General features: G+C 37.3%; 1 protein-coding gene and 1 pseudogene across 2 annotated transcripts in view; both read left to right on the forward strand.

Moving 5' to 3' along the window:
* The window catches only part of LOC127625049 (zinc finger protein 208-like), a 632,925-nt pseudogene that overhangs the window by 528,895 nt on the left and 77,192 nt on the right, over positions 1-26,838 (forward strand).
* LOC127624977 (E3 ubiquitin-protein ligase TRIM39-like) overlaps positions 1-26,838 on the forward strand; it is a 70,165-nt gene that overhangs the window by 28,177 nt on the left and 15,150 nt on the right. Inside the window, exons 1-8 of one of the 2 annotated variants that reach the window (XM_052099976.1) lie at positions 2,763-3,091; positions 4,084-4,183; positions 4,326-4,879; positions 6,831-6,926; positions 7,009-7,242; positions 7,325-7,463; positions 8,313-8,339; positions 8,509-9,006. In XM_052099976.1, coding sequence (XP_051955936.1) covers positions 4,084-4,183; positions 4,326-4,879; positions 6,831-6,926; positions 7,009-7,242; positions 7,325-7,463; positions 8,313-8,339; positions 8,509-9,006 — 1,648 coding nt within the window. In that variant the 5' untranslated portion in view covers positions 2,763-3,091. Of the gene's footprint in view, positions 1-2,762; positions 3,092-4,083; positions 4,184-4,325; positions 4,880-6,830; positions 6,927-7,008; positions 7,243-7,324; positions 7,464-8,312; positions 8,340-8,508; positions 9,545-26,838 lie in introns of those variants that run through there. The other variant, XM_052099975.1, reaches the window with a different exon arrangement.

The following is a 26,838-nucleotide window of genomic DNA, read 5'->3' on the forward strand; positions in this document are numbered from 1 at the left end:
ACTACTTGCCTACGCTTCAGACCAGGCAAAAGTGGCATAACGCTTCAGAAAACCTGGATGTTGACTCCGTTGTACTGATTGTGGATCCGCAACTCCCAAGAGCTCAGTGGCCCATAGGCAGAGTTCGGAAAACATTGCCCAGCAGTGACGGATGTGTGCGAACTGTTGAAGTTGTTATTGATGGTAAAGCTTACATTAGACCAGTTGCGTGCTTGATACAGTTGCCTGCTCTAGAAGGTAACACCAAAGACAGTTAGAGAATTCCTTGATTACCCATTTGCTGCTCAATTGTGGGGGCGGCTGTTGTGAATTCTCTCCCTTTAATTATTAAGTTGGCTACGTGTGTGACATTTTAAGTTGCGTTGTACGCAAATAACGTAGTGCAGCGTTCTCAGCACGCACGGACTCAGTGTAATTGCCTATTCACTAAGCTACTCCAGTTGAGCGATCATATCGCGTGAACACATTCAGGTGCAGTGTTTAAGTGCAAGATCAAGTTTGTGACAAAGTAAGTTTTCCTTCTATGTATATTGTTGATAGCGCAGTTGAAATACAATGTGACAATCTGTGCTATGTTAAATCATGTTTGTGATGTAGTTGATGTTTAGTGATCTTTCTAAGGGTAATTTGATCCTGCTTAACGAGCGGATTATCCCGCTAGCATCGCGGCTCGTTTGCTCATGTTTACTAGTTATTACCTTGAAGTGCATTTCTCTGTGGGATAATATCCTTCACTAGTTATTATACTATTAATGAGACAGTCCAATTTCTATAATCTATATTTTGGTGTTTTTGTCAAATTCATTGCACAGTTTGTTATTGAAGACTCATACTGATATATATATTTCTCAATTTGTATTTAATGTATCAGTGCGCTTTACAGAGATGTTTATATTCGGGTTTGCAATCTCTTAAATTGTTGAATATGCTTAGACAGTGAGTATTTATTTCTGTTATATCATTTATTTCAGAAACTACCTCAAGTACACTATTCTGTGTATGGTCACGCTTGTGCAATAAACAGCTAAACTCTATATCTGATGACTCCGACTCCCTGTTCTGCAGCGGTCAATAATATAATCCACCAGTTTTCAGTGGGGCAATCCCCAACAAATAGTGTTACATCTATTTGACTCTCGTTTTGGGGGAAATCTATCCAGACATGGTTCAGGAGCTCCATTAAAATCACCTCCAACTATTTCTGCAGCAGAGGGAAATTTACATTTTAAATCAAGAACTTTAGAAGACAGAGCCTGAAAAAAGAAGCTATAGTGTGTATGATTATTAAAACCATAAACATTAACCAAGATAATGAAAAAATCCCCCAGAAGAATAACAACAATAATCCATCAGAAGAAGAAAAAGATTGAAGAATGGAGCCGCTAAAATTACAGTCAAATAAAATCAAAACTCCAGCGGTGTGATTAGACTAAAAAACACATTTCCTCCCCACTGATTGAAACCAAATGTTTCATCTTTAAAACAAGAATGTGTTTCTTTTCTGAGATAAAGTCTTGCGTTTAGATAAATCACGGATCCCCCATGAATTAAGAGACAAACAAGACAGTTTAACCGACAAAAGAAAACTCTCAAAACAAGGATTAATTCAATAACACTACAATAGTAACAAAACATATATTAAATGTAATACAGAATACAATAAAGTGCAAAACTTGAATCTTATCCATACCCCTCTTTAAAGGTTTATATCTGTTATCTGCCATCCTTTAGTTTACCTTACAATGAACTTTTTGCCAATGTCAGTTCAATTCTCCCGCCAGTCAAATGTTCTTCAGTCAAAACAACAATGAACATCACTGGCATAAAAGCGTTTAACCTCAAGTGTCCGTTAAAAGTCAGATATCGTCCACACAAATCTTCCATCTACGATAGCAAATGGACCCTTAAAACAAGCACGGCGACCCTCTTTTTGGTCTTTCTCCACCAAAGGCCATAACTTGTTCCGGGCTTCCTTCGTCCTCTGCCTCAGGTCCTCTGAGATCCCAATCTTCTTCTGTTTGAGCACTTCTAATGTTTTGCATCAGTCCAGATGCGATCGCTGTGAGTGAGACTGAGAGAGGAACTGTACAATTATCCCGCGAGGGTGTGCATTGCCAAATTTAGGGCCGAGCCGGTGCGCAACATCAATCGAAGACTGCCAAACATCTGTTATACATGGGGACACAGGTCTGATGAAAAATGTTTTCTTTAAAAAAGTATTAGCACCTTGACATTCTCCCCATCTTCCTCCGGAATACCTGAAATCATTAGATTCCATCACCTCTTGTAGACATCAAGATCATCTACTTGATCCCATAAGCGTTTGTCTTCTGCAGCCAATGTAGACAGATGAGAATCCATTTCATCAGATTTAACAACTGTGTCCTCTGATTTTGTATTATTAGCAACAGTGTCAACCTTTGTACCGAGATCAGAGATGAGGACGGAATTTTTTGTTATTCACAAAACACAGTAACTTGAATGTATGAGGAGGGTAAACAGAGTAATGATCATCGCATTGAGAACAAAATAATCTTTAAATGGGAAGAAACATCAAGTTTTGAACAAACTTCAGAAAAAAGCAGAAAAAAAGCAACCGACGCCATCTTGAGGACGCCCCGGCTTCAGCGTTATTTTATTTTATTTTTTATACATGGCAAAACATTAAAATAACAGGTAACGTCTTTATATCCACCAAGAGTTGTTTGGCATGTAAAATGTTGAAGACTCCTGGAATAAACACACAGTGAAATGAGATCTGGATTAAATATATCAAATCTGTATTGTTGACAAACTGACAAATAACCATTAAAACACACCTGTGTGAAATCAGTTTAATATGATCACACTTAATACACACACACACACACACACAACACACACACACACACAACACAGCCAATAGGAATGAGTTTATACCTGTTACATATTCATGAGAAGATAGGGGCGGAGCTATGACGTCACTGAATCTCAGGTAAAGTGAAACTTGTTTTAAAACAGGAAGTCTTTCAACGTTTTCTCTCTTCAAACGGCAGAATATTTCTTCAGATATTGTCAAACTTTAGTGATCACAGCTGATACTCACTCACAGGTAAGTGATAATAGAAATATAAGACATTTCCCTGAACAGGTTTCTAATGTTAGTGGTCTGATTCAGAGGAGTTTGTGTCACACTGGAATAAAGCTGCACAAAACCAGATTTAAACACCAGTTAAATACTCCAACTAGTTTACTGAATTAGTATCAGAATATCATTGAATCGGTTATAAATCAGAGTTTGATGTGTGCTGTCATGTTGTCAAATAACTTGAAGACGTCAGAAACAGGAAGTGTTTGAACTGCAGACAGAATGAACAAAGTCCAGTGAAAATGTTTCATCTTTTTTACTCCATTTAGTCTTTCATATATAGAAAGAGTCTTTCATGATGATGTTAAAGTGTTGTTGTAAAGATCTGTTTCTATGTTCTGTGGCTCCTGGAGATTTTGTATTTCAGTTCTTCGAGCACACAGGAGAGAGATGATGACAATAAACAGCAGTGCAATAGTTCAAATACTGTCAATGACTTTTATGAAGAGACTCACTGGAATATTTCACACACAAAGATTCAATTATTATGTTTTATTGTCACAGTCAGTGCTTGAACTATAAATATACTCACTTTAATATGAATGTTCATGATCTGAACATGAATGTCAGTGATGAATTGAAGAATATTTGTTCTGTCAATAATAATAATAATTGTGTTTGTGAAGTGCTGCATTGTCTGAACTGTAAGAGGTGCTGTAAAATAGAGCTTCTGTACATGATCAGAATGGTGTACTAGCATACTGCTAACTGCATACTGCTAACTGCATACTGCACACTAAACACTGAAATCAGCTTTAAACTGCAACATTTATTACTTTTGATCACAGACACTTTTAACACTTGAACTTTTGACTTTCATCTTACATCGAGTCATTTAATAAAACTGGAGATCTAGAATATATGAGAACTTACTCAGAAGTGAACTGAATGTCCTCTTGAGAAGTTCATCTTTAATATTTCACACACTTTGATCATGTTTCATGTTGTGAAATGAGATGAGAGAGATGAAGAGAGGAAGAGCAATAGCAGAATCTTCATCAACATCACCAAAACGAAAGCTAACCAGGAGAAACAGTTCAGAAGATTTACATCCATGTAAGTCAATGAGAAAAATAATAAATGAGTGAATTAATGAAGCAAATAACATCAACAACAATAATAATGTCATGTGAAAACCCTAAACATCACATCAGATTAAATCTAAATACAATAATACTTCAATAATTTGTATTTTCAGACATGTCGTCCTCCAGTAGTGCACTAAATGAGGAGCTTCAGTGTTCAATCTGTCTGGATGTGTTCACTGATCCAGTCACAACTCCATGTGGACACAACTTCTGCAAGACCTGCCTGAATGAATGCTGGAAAAACACTCAGAACTGCAGCTGTCCATTCTGTAAAGAAACATTCAGCAAAAGACCTGATCTGAAGATTAATACAACACTCAGAGAGCTCGTTCAACACTTTGAGAAGAAGTTTAATCTGGATAAATCTGAAGTTCTCTGTGACATCTGTGATGAAAGAAAGCAGAAAGCCGTGAAGTCTTGTCTGATGTGTCAAAGCTCTTACTGTGAAACTCACCTGGAGCCTCATCGGAGAGTCCCACGACTAAAGAAACACAAACTGATGGACGCTGTGGAGAATCTGGAGGATTATATATGCCAGAAACACGAGAGACCTCTGGAGCTGTTCTGCAGAGATGATCAGACGTGTGTGTGTTTGTTCTGCACTGAAGGAGACCACAAGACTCACAACACTGTTCCTATAGAGGACGAGAGTGCAGAGAAGAAGGCAAGAGTTACTAATATTCAATCAATACTTATTTTGATGACATGTTTTATAAATATAGCTCAGGTGGGGTTTATTCAGGGCTGCAGCTCCGCCCCTGGCAGCGGCCCTATCGCTCCAGGTGGTCGGGGAGTTGCTTCCCTCCTCCCCTCGTGGACGGCGGTCTTCCCTCGACCCCTCCACGTCTCTGGGGACGGCAGGGCACTCCTCCGCCCCTGGCAGCGGCTCCCTCGCTCCAGGCGTTCGGGGAATCCAGTCCCCACTCGCCCTGCGGACGGCGGCAGCTCCCCGTGTCCGGGCAGTCGGGCTACTCCGTCACCTGGCAGATGGCAGTGGCGCTCCCCTGGGTGGACAGCAGTGTCGAGGACTCTGTGACGGGCATCCCTCCTCCTTCCTGGGTTTCAGCACCAATGAAAGGGGGTTAAGATGGGCAAGGAGGAGGCGAGAACCGGCTTGTCAATATAAATAATAATTTAATTAAACTCAAAACAAAAGCACACACATGAACACACACATGACGGACATGCCCATAATTCTCTCGAACCGTCGTCCCTCGCGCACCTGATCAGGACGATTGGGGACCGGGCGTGTGACATTCCAGTACCCTGTCCCCCTCCCTGTCCCCCCCATTCTCTGTCCCCCTCCGCTCCACAGTTATGTAGACTGATTGAAAAAGGTGGGCTAGGCCTACACAAGATTTTGATTTATTATTATGCATTCGGTCTCAGATATTTGGCTCATTTGTCGCTTCCACCTGAGAGAGCCCCTCCCTGGTTTAGTATCGAACAGAAAGTTCTTGCACCTATTTTGCCATTGCAAAGCCTTTCTATTAAACTAAAGAGAGAAGTTAAGTTACACCCGGTTATCTCGCATTGGCACACGGTGTGGACAAATGTGTCCTTTATGCTGGATGGATTGTGTGGGAGGTTACTACACTCGGTGACCTATATGAGAGTGGGGTGTTGAGCTCTTTTGAAAACATGGTTCAACAGTTTAGGATTCCCAGATCTCAGTTCTTTAGATATTTACAGCTGCACCACCTGCTCTACTATTTTTGGGAGTAACATACACCCCCATAAAGCTGCAGATACTCTGTGAATGGTGATTACTGCTTTTGGAAAAGGTCATGAGGCATCAGTGTATTACTCCCTGCTAATTCAGAGTCTGGGGACGGAGCTTCAACTTCTCACGGGAGATTATGGGAAAAAAATTTAGTGTGGGTTAGGATTCTAAAAAACATCAAGTTTGCATCTAGAGATGCACAGGTGCGCCTTCTGTAATTTAAGATTTTGTCATTTTATCGATTCTACTGGACCCCCTTTAGATTGTATAGGCTTGGTCTTAAAGACACACCCACATGCTGGCGATGCCAATCAGAGGACGGGGAAACAACTCATGTGTTAAGATCCAAGAGTTTTGGTTGAGGGTTCAGAGCTTCGTGTGTGAAGTGGTTGACACTCAGTTTTCCTTTTGCCCCAGACTGCGTGATGATTGGCAGGTGGGTAATCCTCAGGGGTTGGAGATCGTCTGGTGCACCCTCGTTTCGTGAGTGGTGTGTGTCGATTTGGGCAGGGTGGTGGCGTTTGAAGTGTATAGAAGGCTGGGCAGCATCAGGAAGTGGGGCGGCTATATGCTATATTAGGAGGGCTCTCAGAGAGGGACAGCGGAGAGGGACTGGTGTCTCCAAATATTTTCTGTTTTATTGTCTATTTGTGTGTCTTTGTCACTTGACTTTTGACCACAGGAGAGCTTGTTTGTGTCGGTTGGGGGGTTAATGTTCGTGGGGAAAAAAGTTTTGATTTCATGTGGTTTGATGTTGCATTTTCTGTTATGTCTATGTGATTTGCTGCATGGAATCAATAAAAAGTGTTAATAACAAAAATCAATACATATTTTGAAGATGGAAAAGCTGTGTTGAGTGATGAAATGTGTCTGTGTTGTTCTCTGTCTGTAGAATCAGCTGGTAAAGACACAGACAGACGTGCGGCAGATGATCCAGAACAGAACGAAGAAGATTCAAGACATCCAACACTCTGTAGAGATGAGAAAGGTCAGTCAAATTTAGGTTCAATCTTCTTTATAAATAAAGGTTCTGAATTAAATACATTTAAACTGTGACTTGATCTCATCAGAGAAACACAGAAGAAGAGAAATCACACAGTGTTGAGTTGTTCACGACTCTGATCCGCTCCATTGAGAGATGTCAGACTGAAGTTGTTGAGATGTTGGAGGAGAAGCAGAAAGCAGCAGAGAAACAGGCTGAAGATCTCATTAAAGAGCTGGAGCAGGAGATCACTGAGCTAAAGAGGAGAAACTCTGAGCTGGAGCAGATCTCACACACTGAAGATCATCTTCATCTCCTACAGGTCAGTGTCCATCTCTCTCATCAATGAGAATGATTAGAAAACACTCCTCATGCTGATGGATTTCTCCTCTCTCCTGCTGTAGATTGACCCGTCCCTGTACAGCCCTAAAAACAGTAAGAACTGGACTGAGATCAGTATTGACACTCATGTGAGTGTGGACACTCTGAATACAGCTCTGACTCGACTGAAAGACGCTCTAAATCAAAAACTCGGTCAAACTGGTAAGTGTATAGTAGACCTGTCACGATTATTAAATAACCGTCTGATCACAGTTATTTGAGACAACCGCGATTATTGGGCATTCAAATTCCAATCACATTTTAATGCCCAAATAAGGGAATTGTAAGTGAATCTACTGTATAAATGCCATGAACGGCACATTTGTGTGTCATTCAGTTGAACTCTGAGTCCGATCTTCACTGAGTCACACAGCGGACGTCAACCAGCTCCTGTCCTGAAGAGCGCGTGAAGCGATCTGATACACACACTGTCAGCAGAGACTCGCGAAAATATAAACAAACAAATATAAAGTCTCATCACTAACAATCACGATCATCAAACTACTTTCAGTGTCATAAACTGGAGGAAAACTCAGCCTTAATTTTCATTTATCAACAAAAGGTTTCAAAAACAGTTCACAGATATCCACAGAGGGGTTTAAATCAACTCTCTCCGGGTTCAGTCATCTATTAATGGTGTTGAACAACACTCTGGGAGAGTTCGAGAGTAAAGAAATAATATTAGAAACATGATTTGCTCTTTTAATATTTCAACAAACCTCCGATCAGCCTTTGTACACTCCTGTCTGACAGCACGAGTAGCATTATCTAACCACGGTTGACCTCTATGATGTTTTTATACGAGCAATAACATCCCAAATATCTGAACACTCAGAGTTAAACACAGTAACCAGCTCATCAGGACCTGCCTTAAAAGAGGGAGACTCAATAAATGACGTAAAGGAGGAGGATAAAAAAGCATCTGTAAAAGCCGTAGATGCAGATGAAGCATTTCTCCTGTAATATTCCTGTAAACAATTGCTGATGTTTTCTTGTGATTTGTGTTGACAGTATTGAGGAGGATGCAGCAGTATGCAGGTACAGTGTGTGATCTTCACTGTTCTCTCATATACACTTACAATACTTTACATTTATATACTGACAGCTGACTTACTGCACTACACTTTCATTATACTCTGATTCAATATTACATCAATCAAAATGTTTGTATTCTGAAGTGATTGATATTCTCTGATCTCTCTCTCAGTGGATGTGACTCTGGATCCTGATACAGCTCATCCATATCTCATCCTGTCTGATGATGGAAAACAAGTGACATGTGGAGACATTGAACAAAAACTCCCAGATAAACCAGAGAGATTTGATAGATGTGTCAGTGTCCTGGGAAAGAAGGGATTCAGTTCAGGCAGATTTTATTTTGAGGTGCAGGTGAAGGGAAAGACTGAGTGGGATTTAGGAGTGGTCAGAGAATCCATTAACAGGAAGGGATCGATCACACCGACTCCAGTGAATGGATTCTGGACTGTGATTCTGAGGAATGAGAATGAATATAAAGCCTGTGAAGATCCTTCTGTCTCTCTGTGTGTGAGAATGAAGCCACAGAAGGTTGGTGTGTTTGTGGATTATGAGGAGGGTCTGGTCTCCTTTTATGATGTGGAGTCCAGCTCTCATATCTACTCTTTCACTGGTCAGCCTTTCACTCAAACACTCTTTCCATATTTTAGCCCATGTCCTAATGATGAAGGTAAAAACTCAACTCCACTGATCATCACACCTGTCAGTTATCATTAATGAATTTACACCCAATAAATATAAAAAGTACATTAACATTAGATTTATACATTTCTTAAGACAATATGAGGTATGGCTGCTAGGGAGATCTGGATGGTTGCTAGGGAGATCTGGATGGTTGCTAGGGTGTTCTGTGTGTTGTCATTTTTATTTCACCAGAACTTGAATTTGAAAAAGCCTCTAAATTCATGATCTTCAAAAATGACTGGGTGTAATTTGTTGTTATTTAAAGATTTTGCTGTTTATTTTTAATATTTTAAAATATTTTGTGTAAATTCACCTAAAAATTTTGAAATTCGATTTTTTATTATTCAAGTGGTGAAATTCAGGTATAATGAAAATGTTTTGTGTATTAATGTCATACAGAAAGTTTACACACAATAACAGAACAATGTCGACCTTGTGTGAAATGTTCATTCAGATCCTTTTTTATATTATCAGTTTTTAGATTATTTTTAAATAAAACTTTTTAACGTGATATGAAGATGAAAGAAAAAGCTGTTACATTTGGATCATTTTCGATTTGTTTTATTTTTTAAGAATTAATATATGAATTATTAAGCAGCATTAATTGGGGAACACAAGGTCATTTGTTATGCTTAGGCTACACCTTACAGTAAAACTGTGTTTTGTTTTAAGCACAGACAAACTGAAGTAAACACACTGTTGTATCGGGGCAGGAGAACAAAACATTTCAGTGCGATTCTCTCCAATGATTCGGAATCGATTCTGAGTCACTTTAAACCGCACATACATTTAAGTCAAGTGTACAAACACGAGCATTCGTGCCCGAATGAAACTACAATCCCGAAATTAATTCACACACACTCGTTTAATGACACATGTTATGTATGTCGCTGTTTTTTCTGCTGCTTCTTAAATGATGGTTTTGCTGATCAGCTGTTTGATCGTCAAACTCTTTTATACATAAGATCATCTATGATGGATCATAGTGCTCTACCTCCATGGGCTGATATTCCACAATCATTACTGTCCACATCAACGCAGTTAGCCGCTGATTCTGGTGGTGGTTTTCAGCACTGAATTTCCCGCAGACATCAGAGGAAGTGAGGGGGGAAAAGGGCGGGAATGCAGGTGAAGCTGAGACTGTTCTGGAAGCGAGTCGTCGTCGGAAAATGGCATTGATCGCAGCAGAGGAGTTTAGCCTCGGTGTATTCTGCTTATCCGTGGATTGATTCTCCCTCTTCTATGGCTGGTAATGTTAGATTTTCCCACCGGCGAGTCCCTGTGAACTCCGCGCGCCTCCTCGCAAAATCCCTGACGAAATCGACATCTCTCAAGATGGCACTGGTAACTGCTCGTTCAATAATAACACATTTGTGTTGAATTACATTATTCAAACCAAGGAGTTTGACTTTTTGTTTTTGACTGAAACCGGGCAGAGAACTATGGATAATGCTCCGTTTGTAGAATTATGCCCAAATTATTACTTTTATTAGCCTTCCTAGAACATCAGCCCGTGGTGGAGGACTTGCTGCTGTTTTATTTGTTTATATTTTCGTATTTTATATGTTTTTTCGTAGTTTATATGTTTGTATTTGTTTATATTTTCCACAATTAGCTCATAAAAATAAGGTGCTTTTTGTCTCAACTTTGTCTCAACTGTACCCATATGTGGTACAGTTGAGACACCCATTTTTAATGAAGTAAAGGTAACTAACCGTTCATTGCAAATATAATAAATAAAGAAAATAACATTTGGGCAACATGTTTGTTTATTCATCTATTTAAATTAATTCATTTTATTTAAATTAGCACTGGTTAAAATGTATAAAACAGGAACAAGATATTTCATGAACAGATATTGCAACAGTACAAATGGAAACATTCCAATAACAACACTAACAATAACAATGTCAAAAGTAACAGTAAACAACCAACAAAGGAAAAAATGTATTCAGGTGTCACTTTAACAATGATGGCATGTGTAGCTGTCTCCGCCAAGGGTACACTCTACGTGTGACCACATGCTACACCTAGAGCAGGACACCCATTTCTCTCCCGACCGTGAACTTGAGAACCATTCGTCACACACCAGGCATTTGTGTCTTCTGTGCTTTTCTTTCTTCTTTTTTCCTCCTTCCTTTTTCTCTGTCATGATCTTCCTCTTCACTTTCATGGAGGATCTTCTTTTCTCCTCTTCAAGGGTCTCCTTTACAGGGGTATCAGTGAGAATTTCAGTGGTCCTTTTCCTCCGACGTTGACCATTGGCCTTTCTGGGGCCAGCTTTTGGATGAGGCCTGATTAGTTCAGGACTAAACTTTGGAACATGCTGGACCTGGTGAACATAAACACACACACACACACACACACAGGTATGAATATTTCATTTTCAGAATTGTATGTATAATACATTGCTTGAAATTAAATCAATTTCTCTTACTTCCGTGATGATTTCCTCCTCTTGTAATGAAAGAGGAAATAAAGTCAGGGTTATTTCATGAAGACCGTCAGAATTTATAGTCATTGTTGGCCCTGTAAAAATGGTGTATCAACTTTACCCGTTTTACCACCTTGCCTTTTTGACAACATGCTAGGTTATCCTTATAACATTCATGTTAGAAAATATTTTCATTAATAATACACAGTTTAAATATCACAAATATACAATTTTATTTTCATTTGTGTCCTATGCTGGCTAATTATGACATTTAACCTGTTATCATAACACTGAACAACTAAACAGCGTGTGACGTAATAGAACTCTATCGCGGGTACAGTTGAGACAGTGTGTCTCAACTGTACCCTGATGGCCACCTCGCGCATTTCTCTAGATTTTGCAATGACCATGCATGACACAATACCATGAAATATGCCCGTTTTTAGGGCACAGAATAACGTTTGTGATTATACCAGTTACGTTTAACAGTCACATAAGGATAATAAGGTATTCATTGTGGAGTGTGCATGGTGAAGTGAACATCTTACCTTAGAAAAAAAACTTTTGCCGATATCTTCGGATCGGAGATGCGTCCATTGTTCAAATTTCCCACGATCAAAGAGGACACTAATACGCATGTGCACAGCAAAAATCACAACTTGTGCTTGCTGCGCACGCAAGTTAAGGTGTCTCAACTGTACCTATGTCTCAACTGTACCCAGTCTACCCTACATATCGGCTCTGTTTTGTCTGAGGAACTTTGTATCTCAGATCATAATCTTATTTTATTTGACCTGCCCTTTAATCTAAACTCATCATGTGGTAGTCGGGTAATTCATTCTCGCACCCTACATAACCATTCTGCAGAAAAAATGGTTTGTCCCATTTATATTTGATATGCTGGTGGATTACAGATACCTCTGAAGTAATATCTTAGGTATATAACAATATTACTGAGGAAAACCCCAAGTAAATATACATGAAAATGTTTAGAAACTTATACAAGGTATACAATCACCTGTACTCGTGTTTAAATCATTCCCGTAAACATTCACAATGTTACCAAAGCATAGCATACATCAGGGGCGATTCTAGGGTCAGAGCTTTAGGGGTGCTGAGCACCCAATGAGCCCCACTGCCACCACCCACCCTCTTTTCACACAAAAATAAAAAATATGTCTATTGAAAAATAACTTTATCATTTTAACATTGGTTCAACTAACTCCAAAATCCAGATTTTTTTTTTTTTTTTTTTTTTTAGACCTTTTCAGAGCACCAGCTTAATTGTGAGAGTTCACACAGACAGCCCCCTGTAACAAACACAAAACCTTCTTCACTCCGCTGGTTTTCCTGACCGTTAACTCCATGTGCCTCCTTTTGTATCAACAGTCATCAGATTGGTTAGATTAGATTCAACTTTATTGTCATTGAACAAAGTAACAGATACTTGGACAACAAAATGTAATAATTATTTACAAAAAATGGTTCTTGAAAGGCTCTTTTTTGTGTGCCAAACTGAGTATGAGGGTATTGAGACCGCTTTAACTGTTTAGGACCAGTGTCCTTATCCCCTAAGTCTGAACAGCTCTCTTCTGTCTCTGTTGCTTTGGCTTGGTGGTCTCTATGTTGCACTCCCTCTGTCTCTTCATTTCTTTCACTAGTCAATTCCCTCTCATCCCTTATCCCTCTCCCTGTTGTTTTCCTCCTCCTTTATTAATGAAAAAATGTGGTGTAAAATAATGTTACAAAAAGTAAATGTAATATAGGCTACTTAATGCCAATAAGTTAGGAGTATGAGTAGTTACTGTTTTGCTTGCCACTATTCACTATATGTCAATTTATTGTTGTTGTTTCCTCACCTGGTTCTTCCTGCATGCTCTCCCTTTCCCTTTCTCCTTCTCCATCTCCCTCTCTTTCCCTTGGCACTGACAATCATACACAAATATATTGTAGGCAGGAGAGTTGAGGTCAGTTTGTCATGTCACAAAAATGTTATGGAGACCATTTACAGATTCTAAGGATATGATCAAAAGGCACGCAGAGGCGTGTCATTTTAAATGTCTTTATTATTATTATTATTATTGGGCTTAGAAACTTTTTTAAATCACAAATTCCTTTCACAAGAGAAGCTGTATTCTCCATTGTGGGTTTGAAATAAATAAAAAAAATAAAAGCAGGGAACCATTGCCTAGATAAGTAATTTGATACAACAACAGATAGCTGGTTTGCATTATCTGTTACTTTAGCTTAACTGTTCAAAAGGCCCAGGTATTCTCAGACGTGATAGAGAATTCTGACCAATCAGATTGCTTGTTACTGCAGCCTCACGTGTCTGAAGTGAAAACCTAACGTGCGCATTGAGCAGATGCAATATAGCAAGTTAGAGTGAACAGTTCGCTAACTTCACTCTAGTTAGTTTAATTACTGTTCTTTGGTAGTACTTTGAGTTTTAGGGATATGGGATATGGTGTGCGTGTATATAAAGTAAGTGCAAGTGGACTTTCTGTTCTTAATTAGTTGTTTGCTTTGATGCATCATAGCATAAAACTAGCGACATTGCACCTTCATTAGTATTCAATCTAGAATGTTATGAGTGTCTGAGGACTGTTTCACTGTATGTTTGAATCTCTATTGCATATTATTATTATTGTTGTTTAATGGTGATTATATGCAATTCAAGGAATTATGTTGAAGATTTCCGTAATGGTCAGTTAGTTGCGCAACGTTCACGTCTACTGATGTTTAGATAGACGCTATTTACGGTTTGGTGGCGCCACCCTGTGGGCAAATTAAGAATAACCACCCAACAGTGTAATTTACCTACTTTATTATTACCTTTTGATCTGGTATTGTTCAAGGTATTGTTATATATTCAATTGGGTATTTATGTTGTGAATAAGAATGTGTACTAAGTTTATTTACTGTGTTAATTTGTTACAGAACTACACATAGGTATGCCCAACGAAGTGAATTTCAGTAAACTCATTGAAAGAACTTGGAAACTGCCTGGTGAATCTCTGCAAATAAGTGTCATCACACACAGTTCTGACCGACTGTCTGCAGCATTTCGAATCAATCCGAATTAGTGTCTAAAACTAAAACCCCTCTATTTCATTAACACTTTTCAGAAGAACAAAAAAAAAAAAAAACAAGACAGAGGTCATTATGGACTGTCCCTAGTCTCTCACCTGAATCTGTCTTTTTCTTTTAAAGAACTGTTGTATGTCCATTGATCACTGGCAGGCCACACACACACACACACAGAGAGAGAGAGAGAGAGAGAGAGAGAGTAATGCTAGGAGTTCAGGACTTAAGCCTGGTTCAGGTTAAATCCTCTGTGTGTGAGGAATGAATAAATACAGCAAAAGAAAAACATTAAACTTTCTTTTATTGTCTAGTTTGATAGTCAGCCACAACTGAAAAATAACAGATATAAATCTAGGAATGAATAACAATTCATTTAAAAAGCCACAGTGAGTGTTTTCACACATACTGGTGGTATACAGTGATATGTTTGTTTTTACTCTGGTCCAAACGCCAGGGCTTCCTGTTTCCATGACGACTGACCAGTAAAGACGCACGTGATGTCATGTTTTCATAAACAGAACTGCATGCGTCTTGCGGAAGAACATTGTAACCGGCGCTACTTCTCTCCGTTTATGACTATGGACGAGTCACCCAGGTGCTGTGCTACTCCACAGCGGCGGCGACACGCTGGACTAAAATAGTCCGAAAATAAACACTTATTATAGGTGTACCATGGTGATTCAGGATACTGACTCCAGTACTCACCGATATGGAATCGGAACAACTCTAGGTAAAAGGAAAGAAGTGTGAGACACAGCTTTGGAGCAACTCAGTTGATTCACAACACTACATAACGGGTTCTCCCTCTGCGTGTGTTTCGCGCTGGATGACGGTCGTGCTGAGCGGTGCAGGTACAGAGGAGAAGTAGAAGAAGAGAAGAGGATGACACCATTTGCTAAGCGGGGGTGTTTTCATTTTCATCATTAACACATACATTTTAAACCACAAACTACGGAGTATGTTTTGGACATTATTTAACCTTGTCAAAGACGAACAATTTTTAGAATAACAACATTTCTTACTCCAAGTTTTAGGGGTGCTGAGCTCCATTTTAGGGGTGCTGAAGCATCCCTAAAAAGGGGCTAGACTCGCCCTTGGCATACATGAGATATAATACATCCGAATACATTCGACTTACTTAATAGTCACACGCAACTTTCAGCAAAGACAAACTGTATTAAGATAAAACTTGTATCCGTCTGCTTTAAAATAACTCTTCGTGGATTTTAATAGTATAGTTATGGACGCCAGAATGAAATATTTCTTCAATCTTGCATCTAATAGCAGACGCAATTCAAAAAGTCTGTTCGACAGCATAAATAACATTGTGTCTCCTCCATCACCGGCTGTTCAAATCTCTTCAGTTGATGAGTGCAACAGTTTACTGTCTTTTTTCGTGAGTAAAATAATCAATATACGAGAACATTATTCCCTCTCATTCCCTTAAAATACCTTGTAACTCCAGGCCAATAATCCTGGAGACTTTTTCTCCTATAACATTAGAAAATCTTACCAAACTGGTCAGTTCAATGAAAATGTCCACCAGCTCTCTTGATGTGGTACCAACTGCTCTGATCAAAAATGTAATTGACACTATTGGTCCTTGTGTGTTCTCTATAATTAATAATTCACTGATATCTAGTTATGCTCCAATATTTATATATATATATATATATATAAAAAAGCTGCTGTTCAACCACTTCTTAAACAAATCTGGATCTATCTTTGCCCCAAAACTATAGGCCTGTTTCTAAGTTACCGTTTATAAGGTTTTGGAAAAAGTGGAACTAATCAACTAACAGCTGTTTTTCATGTCTATAATGTATTTGACACATTTCAATCTGTCTTCCGTCGGTTGTACTCGACTGAAACTGCTCTCTGTAGTTATTTAAAAACTAATTGAAATAAATTCAAAATTCTCCAAAATAAATGATCGTTTTCGTAATCAACGAGCTCTCATCAAATGGCGGGAAAATGTGATCTGTGTGTATTTGAGATTGGGCTATTTAGGTGAACACGTGCATGTAATGCACACAGTACCGCTCCCTATAAGCAGACTACGCAGTCTGCGTACGTAGGGTACCAACTCCCTAGGGGGGCACCAAATTACACTATGAGGGTAGCAGAAAGTCCATCTGCTGCCCTTGCTCGCACGTTATGCATTATTCAAGTACCCCCAAAGCAGTTGCGGAACACAGATGATCACTTCACGCTCATATCACGTGATTTAAAAGCGCTTCAGAATGACCCTCTTGGCGCGAAATGAATAAAGATACATCCGGTAATGTTTTCCAAGTGTGTAAACAGACGGGACAAAATTCTTATATCTCAATATCTGATCTGTGTCATACTGCAACTGTTATAAGACTATTGTTAATATTAATCAATCAACAATATTGACAAGAAAAAGAGAAAATCACTTTTGCTGGATAACTTTAAGCCCAATACATTTCAATGACAGGTCTGTTTATCAGTCAAACTGTGAACGCATTAGTTCTGTATTAATGTATATCCAATAGTCATGCAGTAAAGATTATGTCCATATTTTAAGTACTTCTGTTTTTCATTATATTTGTAATGATTTTTATAACCTTTTTAATATTGAATTGCTGCTGTTACTGAATATCTTAAAGCACTGTTTACTCTGTTCTTTATTTTATTACTCGGCTTTATTACTGGCTCTTGAATAATTAAACTTGAAGCAATGTTTATGAGAAACACTGGAAGTCTACATTGTTTTAATTGAATTAGTTCATATTTACATCAGTTTTAAACTATTTTAAAGAAATGAGCCAATATTTTAAATGAATGTAAATAAATGGATTCATTGATCGCTTTTCAAATGAAATAAATTAAGATGATTATAAGGGAAGACTTTATTGTTATTTTTTGTTCATTCTTATAACTGCAACTTTATAATTTTCTGGGTTTTTGAACAAAGCTATTCATATTTTTGTTAACATTATCGTTTTACCTCTGCTTGCATTTCAGTTTGTCATATTTCAGTATGTTCAGTACAAGTATGTATTTCAATGAGTCATATGAAGATGCTTTTCATTAGAGTCGTGTGTAAATAGGTGCTTCAATGTGATATTTGAGGATGATATTGTCAGGAAATAATTACAATATTTGGGACTTGATTTGATGCTGTCACATGATGAAGTAAGATTGGATGACGTCATCGGAACTTGCCATAATTGGCTTTTGGTGAATTGACGCCACTGTTCAAGCCTGCTCTGTCTCAGTGCACAGTTTTATTTCTGGGTGAACTATCCTTTTAATCTCTAGTGTGTCATAATTATTTGTGAGCTGCTACTTCTGGTCCGTTTCTTTTGACCTGTCTCTGTCGTGAAAGTTCATTGTAAAGGTTTGTTCAGTTGTTTGCTTGTGCTTGAAAGTTTGTTCCTTTCTTGTTCATTTCTAGAGCAGGTTTCTCAGACCGGAGGTTCCCTAATTCATTTAGGCTTTGTGTTATCACTAAGTGTGGCCAAACAAGTCAAGGCAGAGAAATTAAACATTTCTCTCAAATATTATGGATGCCCAGTCTATCTGTCACAGACTCCAGTTTGAGATACACTGTTTTAGATATTGATGTGTGCAGAAATGTTATTATACACCAAAACTTACTTACTGTATATATGCAATAGAATAAAAACTCAATTAATTAAAATCGATTTTTTTTTTAATCTATATAATGTCCTTGTGTACACTAAAGCTTTTATATGTTACAGAGATATTGCTTATAGGATAATGGCCGAAAAATGGGCTGACGAAATCTCTCAGGTAAAAGCATATACTTGTGAAGATGGTCAAAAATGGCATGTTGTCATGGCAAACTATTTTAGCTTTTGCTGCATTTGTTCCACTGACAGGAAGAGTCTTTCCATCATGTACAGGTACATTTACTCTGTAGTAAATACTCAGAAAAAGTGTCAGTTACCCTTAAAAAAGGCAGTAACAAAGTTAACACAGGCTCAAATATAATACTCATTTTATAATCTTGTTTTCTAGGCAGAGGAAATAAAAATGTGGATCCTGCAGCCTGATTTGGAGAAGTCAGTGGTTCAGTCTCCAAAAAAGTAGGTTTTGTTTGAGGGGTAGCAACATCAGACCAAAGTAATAGTTGATTTGTTGTTCTGCTTTTTAACATTTTGTGTTTTTATTTACGTTTAATGTTTTGTTTAAACATTTGCATTGTTTATATCTTAGTTGCGTGTCATGATGGACCTGAAGACTGTCAGTCAGTGATGTGTGGAGCACTTGGAGGGCTGTATTTGTTCAGTTCAGTTTTGTGTTTACATTTATTCAGGACATGCAGACATTTCTTGAGAATGTTGTAGATCAAATGAATCTAAGGATTTACTGCCGAACAGAGGTACAAAGTCCTAGTGTGTAGCTGGTAATTAGGGGGCAAAGTACCAAAGCTGGTACCATATTCTGTTTGTTCTGATTTTCTTCTTCATCTTTTATTTTTCTGCTCTAAAATTGTCTGATGGGCTTTCAGAGACCATAAATTGGAGAGAGTGCAAATTTGGCAGGATGGTCCCAAACGCACACTTCACTACTCAGTTACTCACACAGACACACTCTCTCTCTCTCTCTCTGACTCTAGGTGGCGCTGTAATGAACACTTTCACTTTTCCCCTCTAATTCCTTGAGTCAAGCCCTACAAAACTCAAATTTCCAAAAACAGTTAAAATCAAAGCAGTTAAAATGTCACACAAAAACAGCTGTCCACAGGATCTTATGTCAGATTTGATTACTGTGTTCATCTCATGATACATGTTTGATAATCGCTGTTTGCGACTATTCATTTTTTATTATAACTCTGAATTACTCTGTATGTGTCTGTATATTGTTGTTTTTTTATATATATGTATTTTATTATATATTGTTAGACAATAGCAGCTGAAATAGCACAAATTATACATATATAAGTGTCATGTTTTGTTTCATGTTGTAATTTGTTTATTAATATGACTTTAGTAAATAATCAACAACAGTCTTTTGTTAAATTATTTCTGGGCTCTTCTTTCACACACATTGTGATGACTTGCAGCAGAGCTCATGTTTTAATAATCTATTAAACAATACATGATTCAACAATAAATTATTATAAAGTCATACATATGGTCTACAGTGAAGAAATGTACACAGGCTTTTTTTTCAGATTCAATTTCATTTGTTTGTTATTTTTTTTTTCTGACGTGAAACATTACACAGCGCATGCGTGAGTCTGATACGAGCCCGGATGACCTTCTACTTCCGGCGGGAATCTGTGGATCGGTTGAACACTTTCTTATCCCACAATGCACCGGGAGCTGAGGAGACGTCACTTTCAAACTCTGGATTTAAAATAAATGGAGAACCGTGGGACAGAAGACTGTTTTCTACAGTAAGTGTATGCACAAAGAACTTATGGTATAAGAAATACTGAGATTGTTTTTGTTTAAGATGATGAATTTTATTTTTATACAGTTTTAATCTGAGGTGATAAACACTGTTCTTAGATTGTGAAAAGTTTATTTTCTCTCTCTCAGTGATGTGGAAAAGCTGGAGACAGTTTCATTGATGGAGAAGTTTGTTCTCATGTTTCCCGACTTAAGTGCACAGAGTCAACTTAGGTAAAGTTACTTAGGTAAAGTTGGTTTGATATTCGCACATTCGCGCTAAAGAACTTTTTCAATTAAATAGTCAATAAAGCAATTTTTTTTTTCAGATTCGAAGCAGCTACATGATATTGACAACAAAGGTTGTGAACTACAACATTTTTTACAATCGATCAAAATGGGCAAGTATATTTTTAAGCATGTACTTTAGAGATGAATATTCAATGTGTGTCGTAACCAAGATAGGGACCGTCTACAAAGTTAATATTGTTTTTCATCGTGTGCAAACAGACAACTACATTTTAGCCAACTGCAGATGTAGCCTCTCACATTATGTGTTCTGATGCTATAGAATGTCCTTTAGCAACAAAACCTGCATTATAATGATGGTGTTTAGAAATGTGTTTATGAAATAACAATGAATGAATCTGTACATGAACTGTAATTTGGTAACAATCCAGACTGTAGAAAGGAAAATCATGTTTAATCTCCTGAACATAGTTAATTGCTTCATTTTACAACCGTTTATATTTATTTATTTGATTTGAAAAAAAAATGAAAAAGAAGTGTGTAAGTGTGGTGGTTTTAATAATGACATATGATTTATTTCAAAAGGTTTTGAAAAGCATCGAGACGACTGCTACAAAGCAAGTTGGATCATCTTGTCTGGACTCTACAGAACATACTACAGCCCATGTCTTGCTGTTTTATTCACCTCTGTTTTTCTGTTTTTATCTGTGATAAAGAGTGTGTAACAGTGTTCTCCAGGTGTTGAATAAAAAGAATGGCTAAACTCTATTTTATGTTTTCCTGTTGTATGACATCTGTGTTTAACATGAAACTTTTACAATAACACAATTCATGTACATTGATTGATGTTGTCGTGGAATATCACAATGAATCTCTCTAAGTTGTAAGAAAACTCTCAGAGTCTTGAGTTCCAGATGCCAAAGTTGTAGTTTATTGAACACCAACAAACATGAGACCGGCCAGCTGTCCGTTCTGACTCATTATCCTAAGTTCTCAGTTTATATACCTTTTTGTTATCTTGTTACCCACTGTCTCTGACCCATGAGGTCACTGTCTTGTCTCTTTCCCACCAATATGTTCTACGTCCTTTGTTAATTAAATATTGGTGGGAGATCCCTCAGTCTATCTATTAAAAAGAAAAGAAACATGCATCTTTGGTAGCCTCTCATAACTTGACCTCATGTTACAGTTCATGGACAGAGTACATCAACTCCTAGAAACATCTGCGTAAACAGCCATTTCTCCATCAAATACTTTTTATCTTTTTCCTGCATTTTCAGCACATTCCCTCAATGGGCAGCCTTGTTTGTTCAAACACATTATTATTTGAAAGAAAACACCAGTTGCCAAATTATAATACATTTAGCTTATTAAAACAAGACACCATTCATATAATAACTGATTAAAAGTATCTTTGAAAAGATACATGCCAGCACACCAAGGACTCTCATCAGTGTACTATTGATTAACAGAAACACTTTTTGTTTTTGAAGAGAATACACCTGTTTTTCAAGGTTATATACCATTCTTTGTGTTCTCTGCAGTATCAACACTTTTAGTAACCTCATATGCTCTCTCCTGGCTCACACAAAGGCCTGGAAACTCATATAAGTATTTTTATATATAAAAACATACTAGAATATTGCAAATATACTATAATGTTTACAGTCCTGCAGAAATATTACTGTCCGTGGTACTGAATCCATCAGATTATTGACAAGTACTCAGAAAACATGACAGCAAACAAGATGTTTATTTTGGGTGTGGATTTTGGAATAAACTGCTGCTTCAATGTAAATGTAATAAGTGACTTATCAAGGTATTCATCAATATTTTTCTTTCTAAATATCACATGAGTTGAATGACTTCTCCAGGCTTGTGAGATTTTACTTTGTTATAGAAGTTACCAGTGTAATTACTGAAATGTTCTTTTCATGTATTCTTTAATGTCTGTATCTGATATCTGAATGCAGTAACAGTGCTTGCTAATTTAGCCCGGCTTCCAGAAATGAATCTGGAATCAGCAATGTTGAGATATTTTGTTGATATTAAGTCATTGAAGGAAAATTATATTGTCTGTTTTATAAAGGGAATTATGGGGCGGAGATAATTTGCCAGGACAAGTGGGGTGAGGCATACACACATTGTCTGGTACCCTAAAAGTGTCAGTCAGAAAGTTGTTTATTTTATGTTCATCTTAATACAATACACAATACAGAACTGCACAACATGTCCCTTCTGCAAGAGGTTTAGCTAAGAGAACATTCATTTGTCACTTTATTCTGAGACATTCAAGCATTTGTGGTCTGTCTATGGACACTTACAGACTTCTAAATCAGTCAGCTACATTTGAGGCATACAAATGAATAAAAGAAAAGCAGCAAGCATACATTTCAAATGATAATAATGGTAAACACATCAACCTAATAGTAATGTTTCTTACAATATGATTGATTAGATTTGGTTAAATGACATTTAATATACAAATGATTAAATGATAAAGCATAAGCAAAATTGATAAAACATAAGCAAGAAAATATATATACGTATGTAGTTTTTCTGCTTCATCAAATACATACATATTTTTACAATTTAAACACACTTTTAGCATGAGCTCCTCTAACTGAATAGCTTACAAACACAAACCACAAACCCATGGTTCCTCTTCTGGTGGCAGATTCATTTCGAGGCACTGGACATGAAACCACCTCTGGCATAATTCACATTGAACCTGGAAGAAAAATAGGACATTGTTAGATTTATTCAGAAACTGTTGTAATTATGAAATGTATTTGTGAAAACTCATTTTCTCTTCAATTTCTTTTCACTTTCAACAAATAGGCAATAATTACATAAAGAATACCCAGGTGCAGAGCTCCTCTGTTTGGTCCTTAGTGTCTTTTTGTCCACATACAGAGCAATACTCATCTCTCGACACTGCAATTATGATAATGTAGATAATTATACTCCATCACTCTGTCTCTGGAAATAAACTGTTCTTTTAAATAGTTTGCCAATACCTGATGCCTGCAAAATTGTTTTGGCAACATTTTTCCTGATGTGGCACATCTCCTCTTTGCTGGGTATAATGTTGATGCTCTCAGGAATTTTTGGAAAGTGTTCCACCACCTGCTTGGCCATCTAGAAGGAGAGCGGAGAACATTACTAGTCTCATATGGGAAAATGTGAGAACAGTGTTTATGTAAAGTAGTTTTCCCTCCATTTACCTGCATCACAAAGACACCACAGCTGAAAGCATCCTCCTGGAACGAATGGTGTATTGTCCCAGGCTTCCACATAGTGTCCACCCAGTCTTTTCTTCCATGCTGGTTTCCTCTCTTCCTGAAATATTCCCTGTTGTAGGAAAAATACAGTGTGTGGGGTTGTGGTGGTCTTCAGCAACATCCATATGGTAATATTCCAATATTAGTGTTGTAGATCGAAAAAGGTTACAGATTTTTTAAACAACATAACATACACAAATTTTTTGCATGCTTGTGTGGCAAGTTTCATTTCATTACTACCACGTTGAGGGTCAAGTATGAAAATGGTGTTATTTGTAGCATGTAGATACTAAATATAAAAAAAAAGAATAATAATTAGTCATTCAATTAAATGTCTGTGAAAAGGTCAAACATTTATGTATGGGTGTATCAATGTTTATCTGTAATAGTCATACAACACAATAATTGTATTTTTTACTTATAATATATTTTTACTTACCACAAACCTCCAGTGCACGTGTCTGATATTTACAACAGAGATGACCCCATCATATTGCTCAAAGTTGACCTATATATCAGAAATGTAAATAAACGTATTTGTGTACTGTAAAATACATGGACATATAAAAATGCTGAATCATAAGTAGTTGCACTCACTTTTTTCAAACCTCGTCGTATGACCTGGTCTTCTGGGCCATTTAAAATGACTTTTGTGGTGTAATGGCTTAACTGGTAGATATTTGCACCCTTTGCATTAAGTACAGCTCTTAAATAGCACTCGATCGTCTGGGGAAAAAAAAGATAAATCATTGCAATTATTCAATTTCTTTCAATTAGTACGTACATTGAGAAAAAACATGTAGTATCTGGCATTTACTTTTTCTTAGGTACAACATTTTTTATAGTTTATAAATGTATATATAGTACAATTTTGTATTTACTAGATATTTTTGTTATGATATGTGTACCTCTCCAAATAACCAGTCATGCGGCTTCAGTGTTAGGAACTCCTCGTGATGTAACAGTCACGTATTTGTGTTAGCTGGGTGAGACCCTCTGAAAGCATCAAAAGCAAAATATAAATATTTCTAAATAAAATGTTATTGTCACTAAATTGTTTTTAACCTCACCATGTCCAGTATTCAGAATTCAAAACATTTATTCACAAATGTTCTATTTTTTGCCAAGCGGAGCCAACCAGTCCTGTGCACGTATGCCAATTAACCATGTGTGCCAAACAGAAGAAACTGAGAAGTCATGCTAAAAATGTCTAGCAAGCAAGCGATAGCTAAACCAGAGTGTATCACTCACACACTTTGGGTTCACATCGAAGTCAAGCCAAGGCATAATACTCTATTCTAACTTAAGGTAAGATGTTTTTTTTATTATTTTCAATCTTTGCAGTGACTGAATTGTGATTATAGAAATGATTTTTGAACATAAGATGAGAGTGTGCGCGTGTCCTTTCCGGTGTTGTGCCGAATTTCGACCCCTTGCCAAATTATTACCCCCCCTCGTTGAAGTCAGTACCTGATTGCCTAATCCTAACCCTAACCACTCCCCATAACTAATCCTAAACGTACCAATAGAGGGTAATAATTTGGCGGGGGTTGAAATTTGGCACAACACATGTTTTTCGCACGCTGGAAACGGCGCTGTCCATGGTTCTGAATGTCATACATTATCCTGTATTCCAGAATCCACTTCTTCAGGACTTCATAACAAAAACTTAACTTGAATCAATACAATAAGGGTGTTGCTTATTTATAACGTTGAAAATATGATTAATCTAAAGTATCTGAATTTCTTTAATCAATGAAAGAAATGTGTTGTACAAGGAACAGCAGTTATAATACATACTTTTACCTAATACATTGATCAAAGTTAATTGAGTAGAGTGATCACTAGGAACATGCTATAACCTCTGGAACATGAAAAAAGGTGAAAATAGAATAATTTCTTCAGAATAATATGATTGTAATATACTTACAGTAAGGGAGTTATTGTGAAAATTTCACCTGTAGTAAGTCAGTCTGATCACTAGGAAAGCACTACAGCCATTGGAACAGGAAAAAATTATTTGATAATTGTACTATTTGGGGGGTACAGTTGTAAGACCCAGGACCAGATAATATGATGAAAGAAGACCAGGAGTCGTGAAATTCAATCAAATAAGTAAAATTTTACTGAAGAATAGTTTGCAGTTAAATTGGTAAAGCCAGCGTCAAAGTCACGAGGAGGTCGCAAGCCAACTCTACCTTACAAACAAATCTCACACAATTATACCATTTACAAGGACATGCATTACATAATCGTTTACTTCTGATTGGCTAAGACAACATAAAGTCTAAACAATTATACATTTTTGATAGATAAGTGGGTATATCGCCGTTAATCAGAATATTTGTCGTCCATTTCCGAGATTTAAGTCCGTGGTGACCTTCTTCCAGGGTCCGAGGATGTTTTAGGCTATATCACAAAGTTCAGAACCTGCAAAGAATATCAAACGCACACACACAGAACACTGACAAACAACAGTTCTCTTCGAGGCTGAAGAAGGCCTGAGCTCATTATCAGAACATCAGTCCACCTTAACAGGCTGATAAAACATTTCACTCCAGGAAAGCAGGAAAGATAATATGCCCCTTTACTCCACTCCCTAAAGAAATACACATGAGATGTTCACTTAATGAAAATAAGGTGAAATTATGTATAAATTGACCCTCAAACTTATACAAGCCAACTAAGAGAGATATATAGATGCAGATATGTGGATATTGTTGTGAAATATGCAATTATTCTATTCTAATCATGGCTTTTGGTATATGAAGTATTTCTGGGTCATAGTAAACCACAATTGTAACTAATAAAAAGTGGTTTTATAATGAAAGGTACCATAAGTAGTTGTTAAACAATTTATTAAGAATGTGTTTACTGTAAAACACTTGTATTAATAATCATTGTAACCATATATTGAGAAAATAGTTTATTAAGAAAAACACCTCAACTTGTTTTATAAAGATTTTTATTATGAAAATGGTTTATAAAGAAAAACATACCACACTGAATGTTGTAAGCATTTATTAAGCAGATGATGTGGCAGAGTAGAGAGGAGTTGTAAATGTATTAGAAAGAGCTTTGCAAAAGAAAGGAGAAAAATGCCATCATTACCGTCTATGTGTTGCGGACGAGATACAGAAGATACAGCGATGATGGAAAGGTCCAGAAAAACAGGACAAAGAGACGAAGAGTTTTATATGCAAAAGTCCTAAGGGGTCTTCCAGAAATAATGACAGTTCAAGATTTTATGTTTAACCAATTGGCTGTAAAAGACTGAATGTATGCAGAGGGAGTTTCCAGGAGGGGATTTCTGAACATGTCAAAAAGTTGATGGACTTTAAAAAGGACTGTAAAGGAATGTCCAGCCAGAGGCA

This window comes from Xyrauchen texanus, chromosome 31, assembly GCF_025860055.1.
Source record: "Xyrauchen texanus isolate HMW12.3.18 chromosome 31, RBS_HiC_50CHRs, whole genome shotgun sequence".
In the NCBI taxonomy this organism is placed as follows: domain Eukaryota; kingdom Metazoa; phylum Chordata; class Actinopteri; order Cypriniformes; family Catostomidae; genus Xyrauchen; species Xyrauchen texanus.